Source organism: Schistocerca serialis, chromosome 1 (genome assembly GCF_023864345.2).
Source record: "Schistocerca serialis cubense isolate TAMUIC-IGC-003099 chromosome 1, iqSchSeri2.2, whole genome shotgun sequence".
Taxonomy (NCBI): domain Eukaryota; kingdom Metazoa; phylum Arthropoda; class Insecta; order Orthoptera; family Acrididae; genus Schistocerca; species Schistocerca serialis.
The window spans coordinates 388653870-388676495 of record NC_064638.1 but is presented as its reverse complement, the minus strand read 5'-3'; the positions used below and the strand labels follow the sequence as shown (position 1 = coordinate 388676495).

Below are 22626 nucleotides of genomic sequence, written 5' to 3'. Positions count from 1 at the left end.
ACCCAGACAAGACAGATGAGGGACCACATTTTTGATGGAAATCACTAATAAAGGATTGTTATTCCTTTAGTCAACTGGATGCCTCTGGAGCAAGCAGGCTTGTACCAGATGCATTCAGATGCAAACCAAGTGACCAAGTGAAGAGCAGTACATGATTACATTTGTGTGTTAATTTTCCTCTCCCCTGAGAAATTCTCCAAACTCTGCTCTAACGCATTTGACAGAACACTTCTTCCATGATATCCACCACAGGAACGTGCTATCAAAATCTTCTGATCAAGGTTACTTAATGCTATCAAGACGAAATATCATGGGCGTTTTTGCTCCATGACTGCACATACACAGACGCTGCTTCTTTGGGCTACCAAATATTGCCCTTCCCCACATTCTCCTCAATGGCACTTAGTAACTTATTCCTTCTTCGTTGGATGAAGAAACCATTGTTTGGCAGGCATTTCCAGCACAAGATGGTGATAAATGTGAACAGTTTCTCAGACAGCCAAAATGCAGATACCTACAACCAAGTTCTCCACTGACTCAGCCACCACTGAGAATGGCATGTGTCATGTTGAAGGGTGAATATGTGCAGAAGGAACAACACATCACCAGTTTCATGGTCACAGCTTGATTTCTTGAAGTGATAATTAAAACTTTACAATAACAGCTAGTGGCATCTGTTAGATTCTGAAGATGCAGAAGAAAATTGTTAGATATATGTGTACTGCTCGGCTAAAAGTATCTTGTTACCCATGATTTCAACAGAAATTTAGACCTGACTTATCCATATACAGATATGCAACTATAATCTTCTTACACAACGTATAAATTGTTTTGGTCACATGTACAACTCAATAAAGAACGATAATTTAATGCTTCCCAAATACCTACTGAAACTGTATGCTCAGACATCTAACTACAAGGGGACAAAATTTATAATAAACCAACACGCCAAACCTTACCCAGTATAAACTACAGGGAGTTTTGTGGAACGAATGCTAATATTCACCAGCAGAATTCATGCAAGATGAACAGATAATTTGAGCAAAGTGTACCTTGGTACTAGAATTAATGATTAACCTTTCTGGCCCTAATAGGAGATTATATTAAAATTAGGCTAATGTTAGCATTTCTTGTACTTTGAGCGTGGTAAAATTGTAACACAAATTTTAGATGGGTCTCTTGTACCTGAAATGAATGATTTAAAAATATGTATAATGTGAATAATAAATCATAATTCACAACTCTTCAACATTTGTTCATCAAATATGTTCAGACATATTTCTATTTTGCACTTCCTTTTTTTATCCCGTGTTCTTACTGATAATTATTCTGACTGATTCGAATCGTAAATTTGATCAGAACTATGAATCAGAGCCTTTGTAGGCAATGCTCTGCTGGCCAAGGAGGACTCAAAGTGACTTCAAGCTCAAATTTACCATAAGTTTCCCCCTATAATTTTCCAACCCCACAAAGAAACTCTAGGACTAAAAAGCCATCAATTCTAGAGGTGCATTTAGATGGTCTGCATTTAATGGCAATATTTGGCCACAATAGTGTTGCCATCAACAATGCTCAAATGTGACTGCAATAGATGGTAATTATACAGTATGGCTTCGCTATACTGCTGATGCTGCAGGCTGTTGCCAACATATTGCTGAGGGATTGCCAGTGCTGTCCAGCAAGAGTGAAGAGTATTTCATATTGCAAGGCAATATCTATCTCTGTCCTTGTGTGTAAATGCTTCTCTCTCACTTTCACCTTTGATTCCTACTTCTCTCACAGTCTAGTGTCTGAATGAAAACAAAATTGTTTCACTTTTCTTCGATTATTTGTGCATGTACATATAGCCACATATTTTGTAGCTATTCGTTGTCAGGAATTTGTTATAGACAGCAAGGGAAGTAGACAAATGAGAGAACTATAAATTTTGCAAATGAGATTTATCTCTGACTCACACTTGATGAAAGATATAAAAAATTCTGAAGACCTCAAATCTTTGCCAAATGCAAGGCAACAAAGTTGCATAGGAAGTGTGGAAGCACTTGTGGTCTGCATTTGATGCCATGAGTTTCAGATTATTTCTTCAAGAGGTACCTGAAGTAGGAATTGATAGTGTTAAACAGTAGTGTATGCCAGTTAACAAAAACAAAATAAAAACTATTTTTATTTAAAACTTCCTATGGTAAAATCTTTCAGGCCTTCTATCAAAGAATTGCATGTTTCTTGTACCATTGACAAATAGTGAAGTTTAAAGAGGTATATTATACTCCTGTCAGAATCACCAGTTGCTAAAACCTAAAGGCTGATCGCCAACCAGGTTGTAACTGATAATATATACTCTCTCATATTTGTATTGGTTTTAGCCATTCTTGGACCAATTGTTTGTATTAGATATTCAAAATGGTGTTTTGACATTCTAGTAAAATTTGGAACAGGCACGTATCCAGTATCAGTTCACTAGTTAAACTTTCTGAAGCACTGAGCTTACTTACAAAAAGTATGTATCCATGAAGCCAAATGTATCTTGTTATATCTAACTTGATTCCTTGTGTGACAGAAATGCAGTGGATCCACACTTATTTCCAATAGATTACATGCATACCTTTTATGAAAATATGCAATAGTGTGGCCACTTGTAAACATTTCTGGGCTGCTGCCAGGCAGTAGTGACTGGCAGTTTAGTACACATGCCTGCAATTAGTGTGGCCACGATATTGCCTTATATAAATCTGATGTTTATTTTATGAGTGAAAATTAATTTACGATTCTTTTTCCTTATAGATTGCAATAGCGTCTAACAGGACTCAAACTCTTGTATTTGTTGGTGTGAGGCATATTTGCTCTTGATGGTTCAAATATATTTGGCTGTTACACATCAAATAATTATTTTGATTTACATGTTTTCATTTTGGTGGTAACACATTTATTGAAAATAAATTGTGTTTTAACCTACTATACTGTTTCATTATGTAGCGTTGTTGCATTTTCTGTGTTTGTGAATAAGGGGGTAACAGCTTAGGCTTGATGTTTGGTTTTACATCATTAGTCCACATCACACTGGAAATGTCGATTTCTTTATAAATTGTGGCGAGCTGCAACTGCACTGCCAAACATAACAGGAATTTACAGTATAACAGAGTCATAATGACATAACAATGAGTTTGCAGAATCAGCAGAAACTACCAACAGGACACCCCCCCCCCCCCCATACCCCAATCTCCTCCCCCTGCCCCCCCCCCCCCCCCCCCCACACACACACACACACATAAACACATTTGTAATTTTTGAAACATGTCAATAAAATTGCTTTGATTTTAACTATAAATAGATTTTAGTGTTAAAATAGTAGTACTGTGGAGACTGATTGCATGTTGTAATGGGTATGGTAATGTGTTAACATGCAGCGGTTCTTTGGTTCGAATCACTTAGGTTCTTTAAACTTTTTTATTTTTTAATCTTTATTGAAATGACTCCTCATTATTTGTACCCAGTTAAATGGTTTCAATGTAATTTCCTATTTCTATTCCTTAGTCACATTATTTTAAACATTGTATATACTTCTTTAATTGTTCTCCTTTTGTCTTTACATCATCGTTTCTCCACTAAGAATTTTCATAAATGTGAATTTTATTACATTTAAATATAAGAAGATGCCAATCTATTAGTAAAAATAAAAGACAAAATGATCTATTTATACTGACTGTGCAACGGTGTCAAAAATGTATTTTTCATTGCAATACGTGTATTTTTCTGGATGGTAATCGTCGTACAAAGATGTACAACATAGCCTAAATTCCTATTGTTGTTGTTGTTGTTGTGGTCTTCAGTCCTGAGACTGGTTTGATGCAGCTCTCCATGCTACTCTATCCTGTGCAAGCTTCTTCATTTCCCAGTACTTACTGCAGCCTACATCCTTCTGAATCTGCTTAGTGTATTCATCTCTTGGTCTCCCTCCACGATTTTTACCCTCCACGCTTCCCTCCAATGCTAAATTTGTGATCCCTTGATGCCTCAGAACATGTCCCAACAACCGGTCCCTTCTTCTTGTCAAGTGGTGCCACATACTCCTCTTCTCCCCAATTCTATTCAATACCTCCTCATTAGTTACGTGATTTACCCATCTAATCTTCAGCATTCTTCTGTAACACCACTTTTGAAAGCTTCTCTTCTCTTCTTGTCCAAACTATTTATCGCCCATGTTTCACTCCCATACATGGCTACACTCCATACAAATACTTTCAGAAACGACTTCCTGACACTTAAATCTATACTCGATGTTAACAAATTTCTCTTCTTCAAAAACGCTTTCCTTGCCATTGCCAGTCTACATTTTATATCCTCTCTACTTCGACCATCATCAGTTATTTTGCTCCCCAAATAGCAAAACTCCTTTACTACTTTAAGTGTCTCAATTCCTAATCTAATTCCCTCAGCATCTCCCGACTTAATTCAACTACGTTCCATTATCCTCGTTTTGCTTTTGTTGATGTTCTTCTTATATCCTCCTTTAAAGACACTGTCCATTCCATTCAACTGCTCTTCCAAGTCCTCTGCTGCCTCTGACAGAATTAAAATTTCATTGGCGAACCTCAAAGTTTTTATTTCTTCTCCATGGATTTTAATACCTACTCTGAATTTTTTTTTTGCTTCCTTTACTGCTTGCTCAAAAAAAATTCCTATTGTAGTACAGACAAAATAACGCAGATGAATATTCAAATGAAAGAAGAGGTTATAAGCAAAATGAAATTAAAGCAAAACAAAGAATAGAAATAGCAAATGCAACAACATGGGTAAAAAAAATAGGATAAAAAATATCAAAATTAATACATAAAATTAATTAAAATCACGCGAACAAAGACTTCAAGCAGAAAAAGAATGACAGAAAGAAAAATGAGAGCAAATGAAGTTTATATGATGATTAAAATGATGTGACAAGAAATACAAATGAAAATACATTTAATTCAATTCATTGAATAAAAATAAGATGAAAGTATTTTGATAAAGATTTACAAATAAAAAAATTTAAAGTACCTGATGAAATTCGAAGCCATGACTTTCTGCATGTCAAAGTCTTACTCTATCCATTACACCATGCAACCAATCCATACAATAAAACTTTTTAAGGTTATTTTTGAGCATCATGGAAAATATCGATTTTTTTCCATCAATTAATCGAACAAAACCCCATCGGGGTAAATGGCTGCAGGGTTTGATGCCTGAGATCTTAATCTACATCATCTTATAGATGGTTTCAAAAAGCTGATCCCACTTTTGGGTACTTCTCCTTTTTAGTTAACCAAATTTCTGTCTGAGAAATTCTTGACTGTTAGCTTATGCTTTGACCTTCCAGCCTCTAGCAAATGTGTCCATTTCACACAGTCAACAGCAATTAATCCGAAACTTCAGGACAGATTAAAACAAACTCTTTGCCTCCAATGCAGAACCTCACCTTTCACAACTGCAGCTGTGAGAGCACACTGAGGGTCATACCTGCACAGCTCAGGAGTTTACAGCATTATCTGCAGGTTCGAGTATTGTCTGACACATGGTTTTAATCTACTGGGAAGTTTGAGGTGGACTACTATTCATACTGGAATGACACATAGTTTTAATCTATCAGGAAGTTTCAAAACCCCCATACTCAATGGTTGAGTGAAAGACTCATTCTGGAGCAATTTATTCTAGTAATAACAGTATCAAAAATGATTACCTAATTGAGTGCAGTAATCAAACTTTGTATTAATGTATATATGTGGTGTCTATTTTTTTTTTTTTGACATGTCCGAAAGAACAAACACCATTTTGATCTAACAGCCAGTATGAATTAAGACGCAAAGGCAATACAGTCAATGGCCTCTTCAGTGCAGACACACACCAGGGCAAACTCTTGTGGGAATTGGCAAAATACCAAAGGTAATGAGGATAATGCACAAGGGGCACTACATGTGTAGTGTGTGGATAAACTGAGAATTTCACAGTTTCGATGACCACTGTGTCCGGATGGTGCACCTACCTAGTAAGCGGGAGACATGCATTCGAAGTCCAGTCCAGCACAAATTTTCAACTTTCACCACTGAATTAAAGCAATCCCTTTCCCACCCAGTGTCTGTAATTCCTTTGTGTCTTTGTAGTAATGCCTAAAATATGTTGAAACAACTGTGCAAAAAGCCTATAGAAAACAAGATATTTATACTATCTTGCAGAAAAAGGGATGAGTCAGCTTGATGTCCCATTAGTAGCACACTATCGGGATATTACTGTAACTGCACACTAGATAAGACCAAGTGAAATGAGTAGCTGCTGGAGCAATCACCTAACATTCACCTGACGTGAGCTAAGGTAGCTTCAATAACTATCACCTATAGCATTTGAGTACTAGTGTTCCCAAATAAAAGTTTAGTGTCTCAACTACTGCTACCACATAAATGTGTTCTATTCTATATGCTGTGAACCACAAGTGGCAATGGAACATATGTGAGTGTATTGTATCCCCACTAATGAGAGACGCACAAGAGAAAAAAGAAAGTTCTACAAATTTAATTAGAATTAGCATTACTGTTTATGAAGTAAATTTCTGAAATGTCCCACTAGGTATTAACCAGATCTTTTCTTCCATTAGTTATTAGACATCAAAGCTGAATTACAGTTCTTTATAAACTTTTGTTTGCTATTAGATAAGTGAGAAGAGCTCACACTCGCAGACCATACACTAGTACACGATTTCTTTTAAAATTATACTTACAAGGTTTCGTGAATCTATACCAAGAGCAGACAGCAGTAATTTATTTGAAGTTGACCCTGCCCATTGGTAAGACAAAGCATGCGTAGTTTCTATATTTTTCAGATGAGCCCAGATACTTTGGGAGGCTTCTAAGTAATTTGTTAGAGGAAGCCACGTCTGTTCAGTATGCTCCTCAGTGGGAGTGTCTTTGCAGCTGCGAAACAACGCTAGGATCTTGCTTTCCAACGACAGTACCACCTGGAAGAGTCAACAACAACATATTACAAATGACGTGAATACACATGTAACTGCAAACTGCAAGTACAGATACACACATGTATAGATGAGAGAGAGAGAGAGAGAGCGCGCTAGTTTGCTTTTTTTTTTGGGGGGGGGGCGCATCGATACATCACAGACAGTAAGCATACAAAGAACACTAGGTGATGAATAGTATTACGTTTCACAAATAAAACTGTAACAGTTTTGAACACATCAGCAGCTCATACACTGTACACCACTCAGTTCGTACATTCAAAGAGATAGAGGGGCTGGCCAGTACTTACCTCAGCTCAGTACAGCCGATAGATACACAAAAAACAGAGCCGAAAATTTACGTTCCTAGCTTTCGGAACTTTGTTCCTTCACCAGGGAGGAGAGAGGGGAAAGAAAGGGAAGAAGGGAAAGTGGATTCAGTTACTCACAACCCAGGTTATGAAGCAATGGGGAAAGGAAAACAGGGAGGGTAGCAAGGATGGAGGCAGGGTTGTCAGAGGGCTTTCACTGTTCCTTATCCAAGTAACACGAATGTAGAAAGATTATGTAGCAGGTTTATCATTTTGAAATATCATATGAAAGTCAGCTGTTTATGAGAAGATCATGTTATATTTCAAGTGAGAAGCAGAAGTGCCAACACCTGTCAGAATTCGACAGCAGTAGGATTGTGGCCTATGGAGACTGCAGTTCATCATTACATGATATTGCTGCTCACACTGCCCCACGACTCTCCTGCAAATACGTAATCGATGGATTGAAGATGAGCATGTCAAGCAGGTTCTCAACAGCCCCATGCGACTAGCGTGCAAGAGGACAGACATACCATTAACTTGGCTGTGCAGGGTCATACTGCCATGTCATGTACCTTCAGTCAAGAAATAGGTTCACTCACAGTAAGACAAGCAACCACGTGGAGAACCATGTCTGCAGCATCACAGACTGTCTGCATTATGACCACTGTTGCAGCTTTCATTTGATACAGCAGTAGAGGTACGCATGCTGACAATGGTGTATCCGCAATTGACACTGGAAACAGGACTGGCGCCATGACATCTTTACGGAAGAGTCCCTGTTCTGCGTGTAGCATAACAATGGTGGCTTCAGGTATAACTAATGTTGCCAGATTGCATTTGGTATTGTTGTATATGGGACCAGACCTGGTGTGATGGTTTTAGGGTGTCACTGGGTACACAACAGTATCAGCTCCAGTTCACATAGCCAGTAATTTGGACATCAGCTTTTACAGTTCTGAAATGTTGAAGCTAATGGTCATGCTTTTCTTCAAAGTCAGCATGACAATTTTCTATTGACAAGACTACAATAGACTACGCCAGCTGGACTGTCTTGGCCTTCAACAATATAGGGTGTTCAGCTGCTGCCATAATCAGCACATCATCCAAGTCTCCCAGCCATTAAAAATATGGTCAGGGGTTGCAGAGAGGCTGGCATGACACCACTCACCAGCCATTACAATAGATTAATTCTGACATAGATCTGAAGCAGCATGAAATGACACATCAATATCTGTCATACAAGCTCAGTTCTATTCATTCCCAGCCAGGGTAGACTTCTTGTTGCTGCCAAAGGTGGCAGCTCCGTATACTTAGCTTCACACCCTGTATACCCAAAATCACTGACACATTAAAGCATGTATTCTTCCTACAATACTGTACAAGCACAAAAGTAAAATTTCATTATTTGATATCCTTCCCAATGTTTTAATTTTAATGACCCACAGTGTCAGTGGGAAAACTATGGCTATTTGCTTAAGGGAGGAAGAGAAAGGTTGTCTATAATGTTAGTTGCTCAACATACTCATTGCTAATGATCCTCCAGTAAATATTATTTCTGTATGTAGAGATTAAAAATGGCTTGCATTTTATCTCCTACAGCAATTTAAGTTGTATATCACTACAGAAAACCTCCAATGTGTAGTGGATGCCAGTGAAGACACAAACATTTAGTATAAACACAAAAGACTTTAGCAACAAGCACTTTACATCTGGTCAGGAGTGATTAGTTTGTTCAGAGTTTAGTAACAGTCACCTCAGCTTGTTCCAATGGTGAATGGAAAATAGTAGAGCAGAGACAGGCAAACCACTAACAATGCTATGATTTACAGACTGTTACAGGATATGTAAAAAGGAGTGCAGAATTCGGCCAGTGTTGGTCAGCAGCAGATGATGGTGCTTTGGGGCTCATCTGTGGTGACAGATGAAATCTCTCCATCTATCCCTCCCCACTGCTACTTTCATGCCGAGATGTGATATGTGTACATCAGAGATGTAATAAGCAACATCCTCCTAACATATGAATGGGAAAACAGGGCTGAGATGCTGAGAACACTGATGAATCTTATGATTGGAAGTAATTACAGAATATTATAAATGTGATGCAAAATTGGGCTGGCATGTAGGTCAGAGGCAGAGAGGGAACCTTGGAGGCTCCTCTGTATCCCTTACATCACAAGCCTGATGCTCAGCCAACTCAAGATTGTTTAGCACAGTGGTGTAATAAACAATGCCCTTCTAAACAGACAAAAGGGAGATCAAGGTGGGTAAAATATGGTAAAAAGAACAAAAATTATATTGTAAGTGAACATTTTATTCATACTAATATTATACATGTGAAAGTAACTCTGTCTGTTAAGTTCTAACAACCAATGCACTGAATCAATTTTGATAAAATTGTTTATTTAAATAGCTTGAACCCTGACGAAGAATACAAGCTGCTTTAGAAAGTGTGTAGTACAAGATGCTTATTGATTTGAAGAATATTATGTGAATTAGGGAAACATGTACTCTATAAACAAGAGATTTTCTGTTTAACTTTCAATCTTTATCATATTTATGAAAATGATTTTATTGGGTGATATGTGCTACGTGATACAACTCAAAGTAACGAGTACAATCCAGAATGAAATTTTCACTCTACAGTGGAGTGCGCACTGATATGAAACTTCCTGGCAGATTAAAACTATGTGCCGGACTGAGACTCGAACTTGGACCTTTGCCTTTCACAGGCAAGTGCTCTACCAACTGAGCTACCCACGCACGACTCATGCCCCGTCCTCACAGCTTTGCTTCTGCCAGTACCTCATTTCCTACCTTCCAAACCTTGCAGAAGCTCTCCTGTGAACCTTGCAGAACTAACACTCCTGAAAGAAAGGATATTGTGGAGACACGGCTTAGCCACAGCCTTGGGGATGTTTCCAGAATGAGATGTAAAGCTGTGAGGACGGGGCATGAGTCACGCTTGGGTAGCTCAGATGGTAGAGCACTTGCCCGCGAAAGGCAAAGGTCCCGAGTTCGAGTCTCGGTCCGGCACACAGTTTTAATCTGCCAGGAAGTTTCATAAAGAATACAATGCTTGTACAATCCTTAATGTATTTAATCCATACTTCTACACTATTTGTTTCATAATGTACACATTGTATAATAGGGTTCCGTAGCTACTTCAATAGCACGACGCATAAATGGGTACTCCTGCCCAGTCCACTCTATAGGTGCTACTCAGCAGTGATGCTATGCATGCTGCCGCATCATGCTCTTTGAAGCTCGGGAGGGGGGAGAACAGGGAACACATCATGAGCTATGCCATCCAAACATGTGAGGCAGCTGATGTTACTGCAGGTACAGTAATCACCATCACTCAACATAACAAAACTACTGATATGTAAGTGCAGCCACAGGTAACGGATAATACTGATTATAAGGAGTCCTCAAGATCCTTCATTTGTTAGAGTGTTGTAAGGCGGGGAACACTTCATAAGTATGTGAGACACAATCAGCAAAGAACAGCAGTTATGCTTGGGAAGGGGAAGTGCGACACTGCAGACGATAAGGCCATGGATCGAGGCGAGTAAGACCAATACAAAGCTGACATAAGTGAATTCTTTCCAGGCCACACAACAGTAGTCTCCTTGGTAGTGCACAGTTTATTGGAGGGAGCAGTAGTTCACCATTCCATGCTGCAGCTGTGATGGATAAAGTGTCTCCTCTGTGCTTCCAAATCAGTGATTTGTATGTCCATTACAAACATTGATTGTGTGGTTAATTCCCTGGCTAAGTGATCACCTAGTTCATTCCCCAAGATTTCAGTATGACTCAGGATCCAGAAGAAAATGACTCAGCACAGGGTACAGCTGAAATCATAAAGAAAGCCATGGACAGTGGACAATACTGGATGGTGGAGGTAGCATAAGTCAAGATACTGCTGAAAGCTCACTGAGTCATTAAATACCAAAAGTCAATTATACCCACCTGAGAGCATCAGAAGTGATAAAATATTCTAATTTATAAATTCTAATATAGCACAAGCTGTTTAATACATATGACAGATCAGAGGCTTACTAACTTGATTCTATCATCAACCATTCCAACACAGAGGAAGATAATCGAAGTTCTCAAGTCATTTAATGCCATTTCTTGAGTCCCTTTGGTTATTATAATCACTTAGAGTGACAATGCAGGCATTATTACCATATAAGAAGGAAGAAAGGAAAATTAGGATTAAATGTCCCATCAATGCAATGGTCATTAAATGAGATGGAGAGCTTGCTCAGGCTGTAGAAGAAAACAGGCTACGTCCTTTTCAAAGGTACACTTCTGGCAACCCTATAAGACCTTTGCCTGTTAACCTATTACTACTACTACTCTGCCTAGGGTGGAGTTATTAGATAGCTAATGAATGCATTATTGGAGCCCCATGCTCTGTTAGTTGTTAATGTTCAAAACCAGTTCTCCCACTTCTTTTTCAATTAGGTAATTAATAGTGTGCTCTGCTCCAGATTGTCCTGCAAGGTAACTTGCTTGTGACAATACAAGACAAGTTGACTGTCAGCCATGTAAGTAAACAAATGATACAGTTTAGAAAGGTGTACATCTGTGACAAGCTGTATGCCAGACCGGAGTTGAAACCCAAATCCCTGTCTTTCATGTAAAATGCTCTAGCATCTAAAATTCTGAGCACATCCCACAGACTGACTTAAAAGCTGCAATTTGCTACTAGTTCCTCACCGCACCTTCCAAACTAATCAATAGAAATGTTGTTGAGCTGCTCAAGTAACTGAAATGGAAACCACAGAGAAAAAATTACATTCTTGTATTTAATTCCTGGTAAATTTAAAAGACCAACATTTTGGACACATGGTGAAGCAGTTTACTGCCTCCATTTCACTTTTGTTCCAAAAAAGGAAGGAAGGAAGAGCAGAGTTTTAAACTTTACGATGACAGAATGAGTGTAAACTCAGAACAAAGGAACCACCTCTGCATTCATTCTAACTCATTTAGGGAAACCATGAAAAACCTAAACACAAACAGCTAGATAGAAATTTGAACCCCACCCCTCTCAAATACAGGTTCTGTGTCTTAGCCACTTAACTATCTCACTCGGTTTTGAGTAACGACCACACAAAAATACGAGCATATAATTATGGCCCAACAGACTGTTTTGCTTATTCCATCCACAAATAAAACAGACTATGGACCAGCTAGTAATAGTAAGAGGTATCCTCTCACAAGATGATGCACAGTGAGAATATGAAGAAAAATTAGTAAATCTATTGAAACTCTATGAAAAATGGGAAATTTTCTTAAGGGGCTGAATTTTTATCAAATACGGTGCCATTAATAGTTGTGTTCACAGTTTCAAACAGATGAAATGTGAGACTGGCATTACATTTTTCATGGAAATGGACAATGATTAGTATCAGACAGCAATATTATGCTACACATAAAATAAAATGGATTGCGATTGAGATGCAGTCCAAGTTGACAGAAGCTAACAGAAATTCTGCCGCAGATTCAAGACCTTTTATTATTGGGTGAATGAAGTAAACACAGATGTAGGAGCAGTGCAGATTTGGTACATTATGATCATACAATTGAGGTTTCTTCTGAAGAAGCAGTGGATACAATGCATGATATTGTGGTTGAAGACTATTGCCTTTAAATTTATATTACTGTCAAGACAATTGGCATCTCGTATACAGAGTTACGTAAGATTCTGGTGACAGCAACTGCAGTAATGGAATTTTCATAATTTCATGATAATTTACTGCAAAAAGAGTGCATCATCATTAGCTCCTACACTGGAACAATAATGACTTGTTCACAAAATGAGTGTGCTTTCACCTGCTCACACATTTGCCATTGTGAAGGGCAGGAGTCAGAGTAAAGTTTCAAAACAGATCCACATACATCCTCTGTCACAAGTGACTTCTGTTTTCTAATCCCAAAATTATGCAGCATTAGAAGCAAAATTCTGTTCTGATCGAACAAAAACATCTGAATTATACTGGGTCAAATTCATTTATCTCAATGGAGATCATACAGAAAAATAATATTTTTCTAAAAAAAAAAATTATTTATTAATAAACATAGCAATCCATTCTTCTACATAACATACTGTATAGCTGTGTTAATAATATCATAATGGTTGTAGTTTGCTCTTGTTTCTTTCTATGTCATCATTTACTACTGATTACATTTTTTGCTACACCTACAATACTACACCTAATTTACCGCACAAAACACCTAGGTTTTGTTCTAGTAGAGTATAATATCCTATCAACACGGAAATCATGAGGTACTGAATGCAAGCTTTGACTGAACAAGGATAGGGAAGGAGATCAGCTGTAGATCTGTTTATGGGACCATTATTAACCTCCAAGTGATTAACATAAATCTATCTGGCCAGGCAAGAATTTGAATTTCACTCCTTGAAAATATGAATCCTGTGTCTTCACCAATGCATCTCCTCACTTGTCATATGGAGTATAAGTACAGACAAAAATGTGCACACACTTTGTTAAATATATTCGTCAAATTCAGTGTCTCCCTATTAATGATGCAAAGCATGATATACAGGCTGTCTTATCTTTATCAGTCCACATGAAGAATTAACTGTTTTCAGCACCTAACTTGCTGGTATTCAATATGGAAACAACATATTAAAAAAGGGTGAGTAGAAAATAGCTTCCACTTCACTTCTGCAAGAAAAACACAAGAAAAGTCCCATAAATGATAGGTTGTCTGACACAGAGCACAAACTTGAAGTGGGTAAAGATGGGAAAGAAAATCAAAATCAACCCTTCCCTTCTGAAGAAAAAACACGTCGAAGAAAAAACACGTCAGCACTTGGTTTGACAGATTTATAAGAAACTGTGGAAAGCATGAATCAGAATGATGGCCTGACATGGATGTGTATTAAAAAACAAGATTTACCAAATTATGCCAGCAATCATTTCACAAATGAAACAACTTCATTAATCCTGAAATTTACAAATCAAGAAAACCCAGGAAATTCAAAATCTGCTTGTAGCATGAGGGTAGAGCCAACAAACAAACATGAAGTGTTAAAAAGCCTGAAACCTAAAATGTCAACAGGAGTACATGAGGTGCCAGGTCCTTCATAACAGTGACAGCACCACAGATGACAAGGCCTTTGGCATACATAACCAACTTACCATTTAATGGAGGAGTGTTTCTAGGAAGATTGGCAATCTAAAAAATGAAGCCATTATTTAAAAATGGCAATCTCTCCAAAGTATTTTCTACTGCTAATCATCATATTCTTTAGGTACAACTGGAACCATTTGGTATTCAAGAGATAGTAAAAAAGTGACTTGAATCACACCCACTAAACACAACGCAGATTATAAGACTGATGCCAGCTTACGCCATACACAACATCAGTTTACTATCAGGTGCAAAAAAATTTGAAATAGAAGTATTACAAGACAGTATTCTAGGTCCCATACTGTTTCCTGTTTATATAAATGACATTCACACCTCAGACATACAGCAAACGACATACTATTCACAGATGATACTAGTGTGATAAAAGTGCATCAAAGCAATTGCTTCACAAATACTGATCAAGTCCTAAAGTACGTCCTCTTTTGGTTCAATGCAAACAGGTTGACAGACAAAAGCTAGATCTGGTGTTGGGTGATGAAGTCATAAACAGAGTGACTTCTACAAAAACTGCTGGGGATTCATGCCATTGGAAACTTAAATATTAATGGTCATAATAAAACTTGCAGAAAAACCCAATTCAGCATGTTTTGCTCTTAGAATTATTGCAAATGTTTGTATTTCATAGGGTGTCGAGATAGCATATTTTGGTTAGTTTCAGTCTCCTACAACACAGAGAACAATATTTTGGGTTCCAGAGCTTGCTGCCTAAATGGATTATTATTATTATTATTATTATTATTATTATTTTAATAGAAGGCTATTCAAATAATAACACAATAGTTCTCTACACACACACACACACACACACACACACACACACACACACACTCTGCAAATCAATTTTCAAAAAGCTGAAAATACTAATAATACCTTCACTATATCTACACAAACATGTTGTATGTGTCAGAGTCCATCTTCAAGATTTTCAGATAAATGCCAACTTTCATACCTAAAATACCCAAAATGTGCAGCACTCCATGCTCAGTGAACAAAACGAAGAAACACACAAAGGAATGTGAACCATATTGGTACATAACTTAGCAACTGACTGCCAGTCAACAATAGGTAGTTGGAAGATGAGAATCAATTTAAAACAGAATTTAAAAAAAAAAAAAATCAGCCAAACAATGTTTTTACTTGTTAAGTGACTATATAGGCCAATAAGATTTCCTGATAATGCTTATAAAAAAGTAAAATTGAAAATATTGTCTTATGTCCCTAAACCTTTTTGTTATATGGTCAAAGGAGAACAATCATGCAATGTAAAATCTTTACTGAATTACTGTAGTGTGTGTAAGATCTTGCTGTTTAGGGAGAACAAAAGTAAAGCCCTACAAAAAACCAACTATGCATTATTACAACATATAGAACTGTGTTACTATGCACTGAATGACCTTTTCTTATTTTGTTTGTAATTTGTGTACATATAAATATGTTCCATTTCCTTTAAGTGCTTTCTCTTAAATTTATATGGGAAATACGGAAGCGTCCGATCCCACCCGTCTGCTTTGACCCATGACGTCACAAATATGGCGGAAACAAAAACAAACACACACACTTTCCACAAGAAGCCTAATGACACTAACGGGACAAGCGCGGGTAATGGGGTGTTTTGGGTGGGGGGCAAACTAAATATAAACAAATTTAGACGCCTTGCGTAGCTACAACGTGTAAGTGAAGACAGCCACGCATGAATACCCACCCACCTCCCCAGGGGTCATAACCCCTGCAACCCATAGAAGAGAAAGATGCTTCAGTAGCTGATTAGTGTTTGTCTTTTTTTTTTTTTAAATTTCACGGGATAGAACGAACAGATCAGAAAGATAAATATAATAAACTAAAACAGAAATTCGAGGAAACAGATAATTAAAATAAGTAATAAGTGTTTTTAAATTTTAAAAAAATCTCACGAGATAGAACGGACAGATCAGAAAAGTAAATAAAATAAGATAAAACAGAACTGGAGACAGCCACACTCAAACCAAATTCCGCGCCGTCATGACGTCACACACGACGACATCCTTACGTCACGGGTCAAAGCCGACGCGTTGGATCAGACGCTTCTGTTGACCCTTTATATGTGCACTTGGACAACATTCATATGATATTCATTATCAATGGGCTGAATAATAAGATAATATAAATAAATTTGAACCAAAAGTGAAACCAGTTGTAATGAAGCAAGCTGGGATATTTTTACTTCTAGTTTTGCCATCTGCCTCCTTAAAATTTTTTTTTTTTTTTTTACTTTTAACTATTACCATTAACATACATAACATGCATCATCATTAAAGAGAAAGGTTGGCCCTCAGTTTTAAAGAATATAACACAAGATCGAATATTGTGGTTAGTTTTATGCATGTAGTTGCTTTTCTAATTTATTTTGACTATTCCTAATTAATACTGATAAACATTTGGATGAACAACTAATGGCATTATTAAAGGATCTATTTGGCTCTATTCGAAAACTTGTTAGCAGAGCCAACTCTTAATTAATTACAAAGTAAGTCACAGTTTTGTCAAAAGTATTGTTTGCATAATGATATGTTAATTTCATAATTTAAACAAATAATTTCCCCTAACCCTTGCAACACAAGAAATTGTTAAAAGGAACGAATTTTTTGATGTATTCAGTTAATTTAATGAGTTAAGCTTTAATTGTAATTTCTGTAAATTTAACTTCAAACAATGTGTAGTTTCAGTACCTATTATTGTGAGGATATATATGGGCCCAATTTTCCGTCCTGAAACAGTCAGTCCACGGCCGAGTTTCAGACAAGAAACCTGTGTTGATAAGAACGACAACAATCCATCAACTTAACCATGGAATAAGTGTTACACCAACAGGCCGTGTGCTAAAGCAATGACAATGTCTCATCAATTTATTTGAAAGATTGTGAAATGTGTGGTTAGATGTTTACTGCTAGTAGATGTTCAACAGTACACTATTGTAGCAGTATGTGGATGTTTGCCCACAAACTATTAATGAGGCTTATCAAAAGTTAAATAATAGTTCACTGCCCATATAACTGTGTATTACTGGGGGATTGTGAACAGTGAAAGTAAAGAACAGCAAAACACTACAGTGCGCCTGTCGGCTACATTATTTACAGTAGCCAGTGTCGAAATTACAAACCCCATTTTTCAGCCATTCAGCCAGTGTAGTCATCACTGAGGGCTATCAGCAAAGAAACAAAGCAGGCGAATGCCACCCAGTGTCTTCAGCACTACTCCATCTTGCTTGGGAAGAAAAAGAGATTGTCTATGTCCATTGTCAATATTGGTAAATCACTTTTTTTAGGGGGGGGGGGGGGGGTGAAGGTATAAGATTGAAGTGAATGGTGAGTGGGGCAGGTGGGGTCTGGACCCAGTCAATAGATATTCATCTTTTTGTAGGTGCACATTAAATCACTTTCAGCAATAGGGTATTTTTGCATATTTCATATAACCGATGTTCTACAGCTGTATAAATAATATTATTGCAACTGGTAAATGAAGGTTTTAATATCAAATTACGATCAGTCTTCGAAAATGAAATTTTCACTCTGCGGCGGAGTGTGCACTGATATGAAACTTCCTGACAGATTAAAACTGTGCGCTGGGCCGAGACTCGAACTCAGGACCTTAGCCTTCTGCGGGCAAGTGCTCTACCAACTGAGCTACCCAAGCATGACTCACGCCCCGTCCTCGCAGCTTTAATTCCGCCAGTACCTCGTCTCCTACCTTCCAAACTTCGCAGAGGCTCTCCTGCATACCTAAGGTCCTGCACACAGTTTTGATCTGTCAGGAAGTTTCATGATCAATCTTGTTCTTTCTGTCTGCAGCAAAGGAAAATTATCTCCTATACCTACATAATAAAAAGAAGGAAGGAGAAGGAAATTAGTTGTATCCTACCTAAAGGTACACAACTCTGTCTTATAATTTAAGTAATTTGTATCACCATCGAAAACCTAAATCTGCATGGGCTCATGAGAATTTGAAATTCTAGCATTCAATAAGCGTGTCAGTTTCGGTAACCATCAGACCACTTTGCTCAGTATAATTCAACAGTTAAATATAGCATTTGTACATGAGTTAAGGAATATCAGTGCTATTGGAAAATATAATTCTAGAAGTTCCTCATCACAGTCTCTGTTCATTGGCAAAATCAAAGACTGTGGTACCACCAGCCAGCTTTGGTCCATGAAGTTTACTCTGTTCGGCAGTCCTGACTTAGGTTTTCGTGAATCATTTCAAGCAAATGCTGGGGCAGTTCCTCATACAATTATAGAGTTTCTGTGTGTGCATATATTTTGAGCTATTTATTTCCACTGAATTACAATGACAAATCCCAAATCATTGTGAGACTATCCCTGGATGAATAAATGCATAAATAAAATAACTGATTCAATACTAGAGTAACATCAGTTTTTTTTCCTGGCATACCTCTGCACTGTTGCAATGATTGGTGTATGACAAAAAATGATAAGCCATATCTTGGTTTGATCTCACATCACAATGACATGATAAAAGTCATGTTGGAAGTCCCCTGCAGAAATATCGAACCATGCTGCCTCTATAGCACTCCATAATTGCAAAAGTGTTGCAGGTGCAGAATTTTTTTGCATGAACTGACCTTTTGATTATGTCCCATAAATGTTTATTGGAATTCATGTCAGGAAAGAATGTTCTTCAAACCAATCGTGAACAATTGAGGCCTGGTGACATAGCATATTCTCACCCACAAAAGTTCCATCATTGCTTGAAACATCAAGTCCATGAATGATTGCAAATGGTCACCAAGTAGGTCACTTGTGCCAGAGGACACAGACTGTTCTATGTAAACATGACCCACACCATTATGGAGCCTTCACCAACATGCACAGTGCCTTATTGACAACTTCCGTTCATGGCTTTGTGGGGCCTTTGGCACATTCTAACCCCACCATCAGCTCTTACCAATTTAAATTGGGACTCACCAGACCAAACTGCTGCACTGCTGCAGGCGATGTCATGCAGCAAGCAAAGGTATTCGCATAAGTCATCTACTGCCGTAGCCCACCAACACCAAATTTCGCTGCACTATCCTAAAGGATACATTCGTCACATGACCCACATAGATTTCTGTGGTTATTTCACACAATGCTGCTTGCCTGTTAGCACTGACACCTCTCCGCAAACGCCACTGCTTTTGGTCATTAAGTGACCTGGTTGTCGGCTGCTGTGTTGTCTGTAGTGAGAGGTAGTTCTTGAAATGTGGTATTCTCGACACTGCGTATTACAGATTATTGAATTCCCTAATGATTTCTGAATTGCAAGGTGCCATGCGTATAGCTCCAATTACTTTCCCGCATTCAATGTCTGTTAATTCTTGTTGTGCAGCCATAATAATGTCAGAAATCTTTTCACATGAATCACCTGTGTACAACTGACAGCTCTGACAATGCACTGCCCTGCTATACCTTGTGTGCATGACATTACCATCATAGGTACATAAGCTTATAGCTATCCCATGACTTTTGTGTAAACTGTATGCTATTCTTTACCAACTTGGGTTGACCACTTTTGAGGTCAGAAGGTGCAAAGCATATGCTACGTTTAATAGTATGATGAAAGTAAATAAACCAAACTTCAGTTAAACAACTGCTTTCTTCTCGTAAAGAAAGTGTAGGCTGTAAAAAGCAGAGCAAACACAAAGTCTATCTCCCTAAAATGCATTGACCTTAAAGATAAGCATCTGATATATGGATAAAATGGAAGTGACATACAATATGATGTTTACAAAGAAAGACAATCACTCCTACAACTGTTAAAGTAACAACAGTGATGGTAATTATGTTCATAGCTATGATATGAACTTGCTTCTTCCAGCCTGGGCAAGACTCATTTCAGTTTGGCAACAAGATAAAAATGATTTGCTCATCATAGGAAAGTATACCATAAATTATAAGCCACTATTTCAGATACCTGTGTACTATCTTCTTTGGGTTTAACACTGGATGAGAACTCTACTGCTTCAAAATCTCCAAAATCATCATCAGCCAGCATGGAATCTGGGATCACATCATGTAATTGGGTAGCTGATGCATCAACCCAGTCTGTCCTTCCACTTTCTCCACTTTGTGCTTCCGGGAAGAAAGAAGATTCTTCACACACTGATGGTCTCTCTGTTGATGCCCCATTACCTCTATTTGGTCTTTCACTGTCACTACTGTTTCCAGATTCAATATAAGCCACTTTATCAAATTTTAGGTCCTCCAGTTCTTCCTCTGGCAATTCAGTTACATTATGGAAAACACCAAACTCATCAGAACTGCTGTCATGGTAGGAAATATCTTCAAACTTCTCACTTTCAGACACTACTAGTCCGGAAAAATTTTCACTTTCACAACTTAATTTTGTAGTGTCTTTCACAGACTCACTAAGGTCCAATTTCAGTGGCAATGGTTTGATGAGTGTGTCACCCTCAACCACTACTGAAAAGTCAGAGGAAGTAAATAAACTATCTTGTGGTTCACACTCTTCAGGAGTTGGTCCATCTGCTGATGTCACAAAATCATCGTTATACTTAATACTTTCACTTACAGGTTCTTCAGTCACAGTACTTACAACAGGGAATTCTGTGACTAGACTGCTTTTTCTATCTGAATCCGTTATTTCTGAAAGCAATGTGCCCCCTTCAATGTTTAGAGCTGACTGTCCGGGAATGGAAGACTTTGAATTAGCAACCTCATTAGGAGTACAGTGTGATGTATCTCCTAATGAATTTACATCATCTGCACCATTTCTATCATTTAGTTCTTGCTGACTTTTACTGTATGCTTCTTTAAGGTCTGTTTCATGTCGTGAAACAGAATTAACAATAGATATATCCTGATGACCATTGCAGCCTTGAGTTATGCTAGTATAAGATTCCACTTGTTTATCAATTTGTTTCATATCAGGGGCTTCTGCTTCTTGCATTATTGTAGGAATTCTGGTTTGTGCAGTAACACTTTCTCTGCATGTTACATTACCATCAGTCTGTTGATTTCCAGTAGCATCTGAAAAGTTCAACATGATCTATTAATACAGAAGCAGCAATACTATCAATATTATTAGCTCTGTATACAGTACTTACAAAGCTAGAACATTATGATAGAATAGGTAGCAGCATACTACAGTGGCTTCGAATTTTGAAACCTGACATCAGATCAACAATACTTATATTAAACCATTTTGTTTAAATCTTGTCTGAAGTATGTGTTTATCAGCCATAGAAATATGTACAACTGGTGTGTACAACACAAATTAGTACGTGTGTACTTATGCATTTACACAAAATTAAATGTTGTCCACCAATTTCATGGTGGTTTGTGTGGCATAATGATATATACAGATAGCTTGCCCATAATTTCATCTGAATAGTGCATAGTGGCATATGTGGCTGATTGTCATGTTTGCTTGGGCAGTGCAGGGTTTATGGTTTTATAAAAATGAAGCATAAGAGCAAAATATAGTGTTCATATGTAGCTTGTACCTCTCAAATGCCACCAAAGGAACTGGGAAACTGAAAAAATCACTTTAGACAGACTGACTAGAATCAGCTTCTTTACCCAAGATAGTATGAAGAATTTTACAGCAATCACTTTTCAACAACCAAAATCAATAGTTTCACTTGTAATATCGTTTATTTTAAATGGAATTTAACCCACACATGGTTTACTAAGACTGACAGTACAACATCAGTTCATTTTTAACATTACCCCTTTCAAAAGCTGAAGTTTGTTAGCTGTCACTCTGTTTATCACCTCCACTTACACTACATTGGTAAACAATAAACGAAATGATCATGTGTGGAGCATAATGTTCCATCACGATTTCTGCTACTTGAGTTACCTGTGGCGTTAAATGACAAATCTCCCATCGAAAAATCACCAAAGTCGTCGTCGTCATCATCATCTTCATCAGGATTGTCATCCAAAGGCGGAGGTGATGATGACACCATTGGTGGTATTATGTTTGACATGGTGATGTACTTACACAAAACTTAAGTTCAGTGCAAAGTATCCATCTGAAATCTAATTGATGGTACCACGTAAGTTCATGGAACGTGGAACACGTAGAAGACAATTAGGCATATGCCAAGGTAAGCCCTTCATTTATACACACAAACGAACGTCACATGACATT

The 22626-nt window shown here is 37.7% G+C and overlaps 1 protein-coding gene across 3 annotated transcripts in view; it reads right to left on the bottom strand.

Moving 5' to 3' along the window:
- Positions 1–22626, bottom strand: part of LOC126471161 (aftiphilin) — a 61500-nt gene that overhangs the window by 38494 nt on the left and 380 nt on the right. For 2 of the 3 annotated variants that reach the window (XM_050099267.1, XM_050099279.1), the window contains 3 exons: positions 22333–22514; positions 20422–21497; positions 6743–6979 (listed from right to left, as the gene is read on the bottom strand). In XM_050099267.1, the coding sequence (XP_049955224.1) occupies positions 6743–6979; positions 20422–21497; positions 22333–22462 (1443 nt within the window). In that variant the 5' untranslated portion in view covers positions 22463–22514. The remainder of the gene's footprint in view (positions 1–6742; positions 6980–20421; positions 21498–22332; positions 22515–22626) is intronic. The other variant, XM_050099273.1, reaches the window with a different exon arrangement.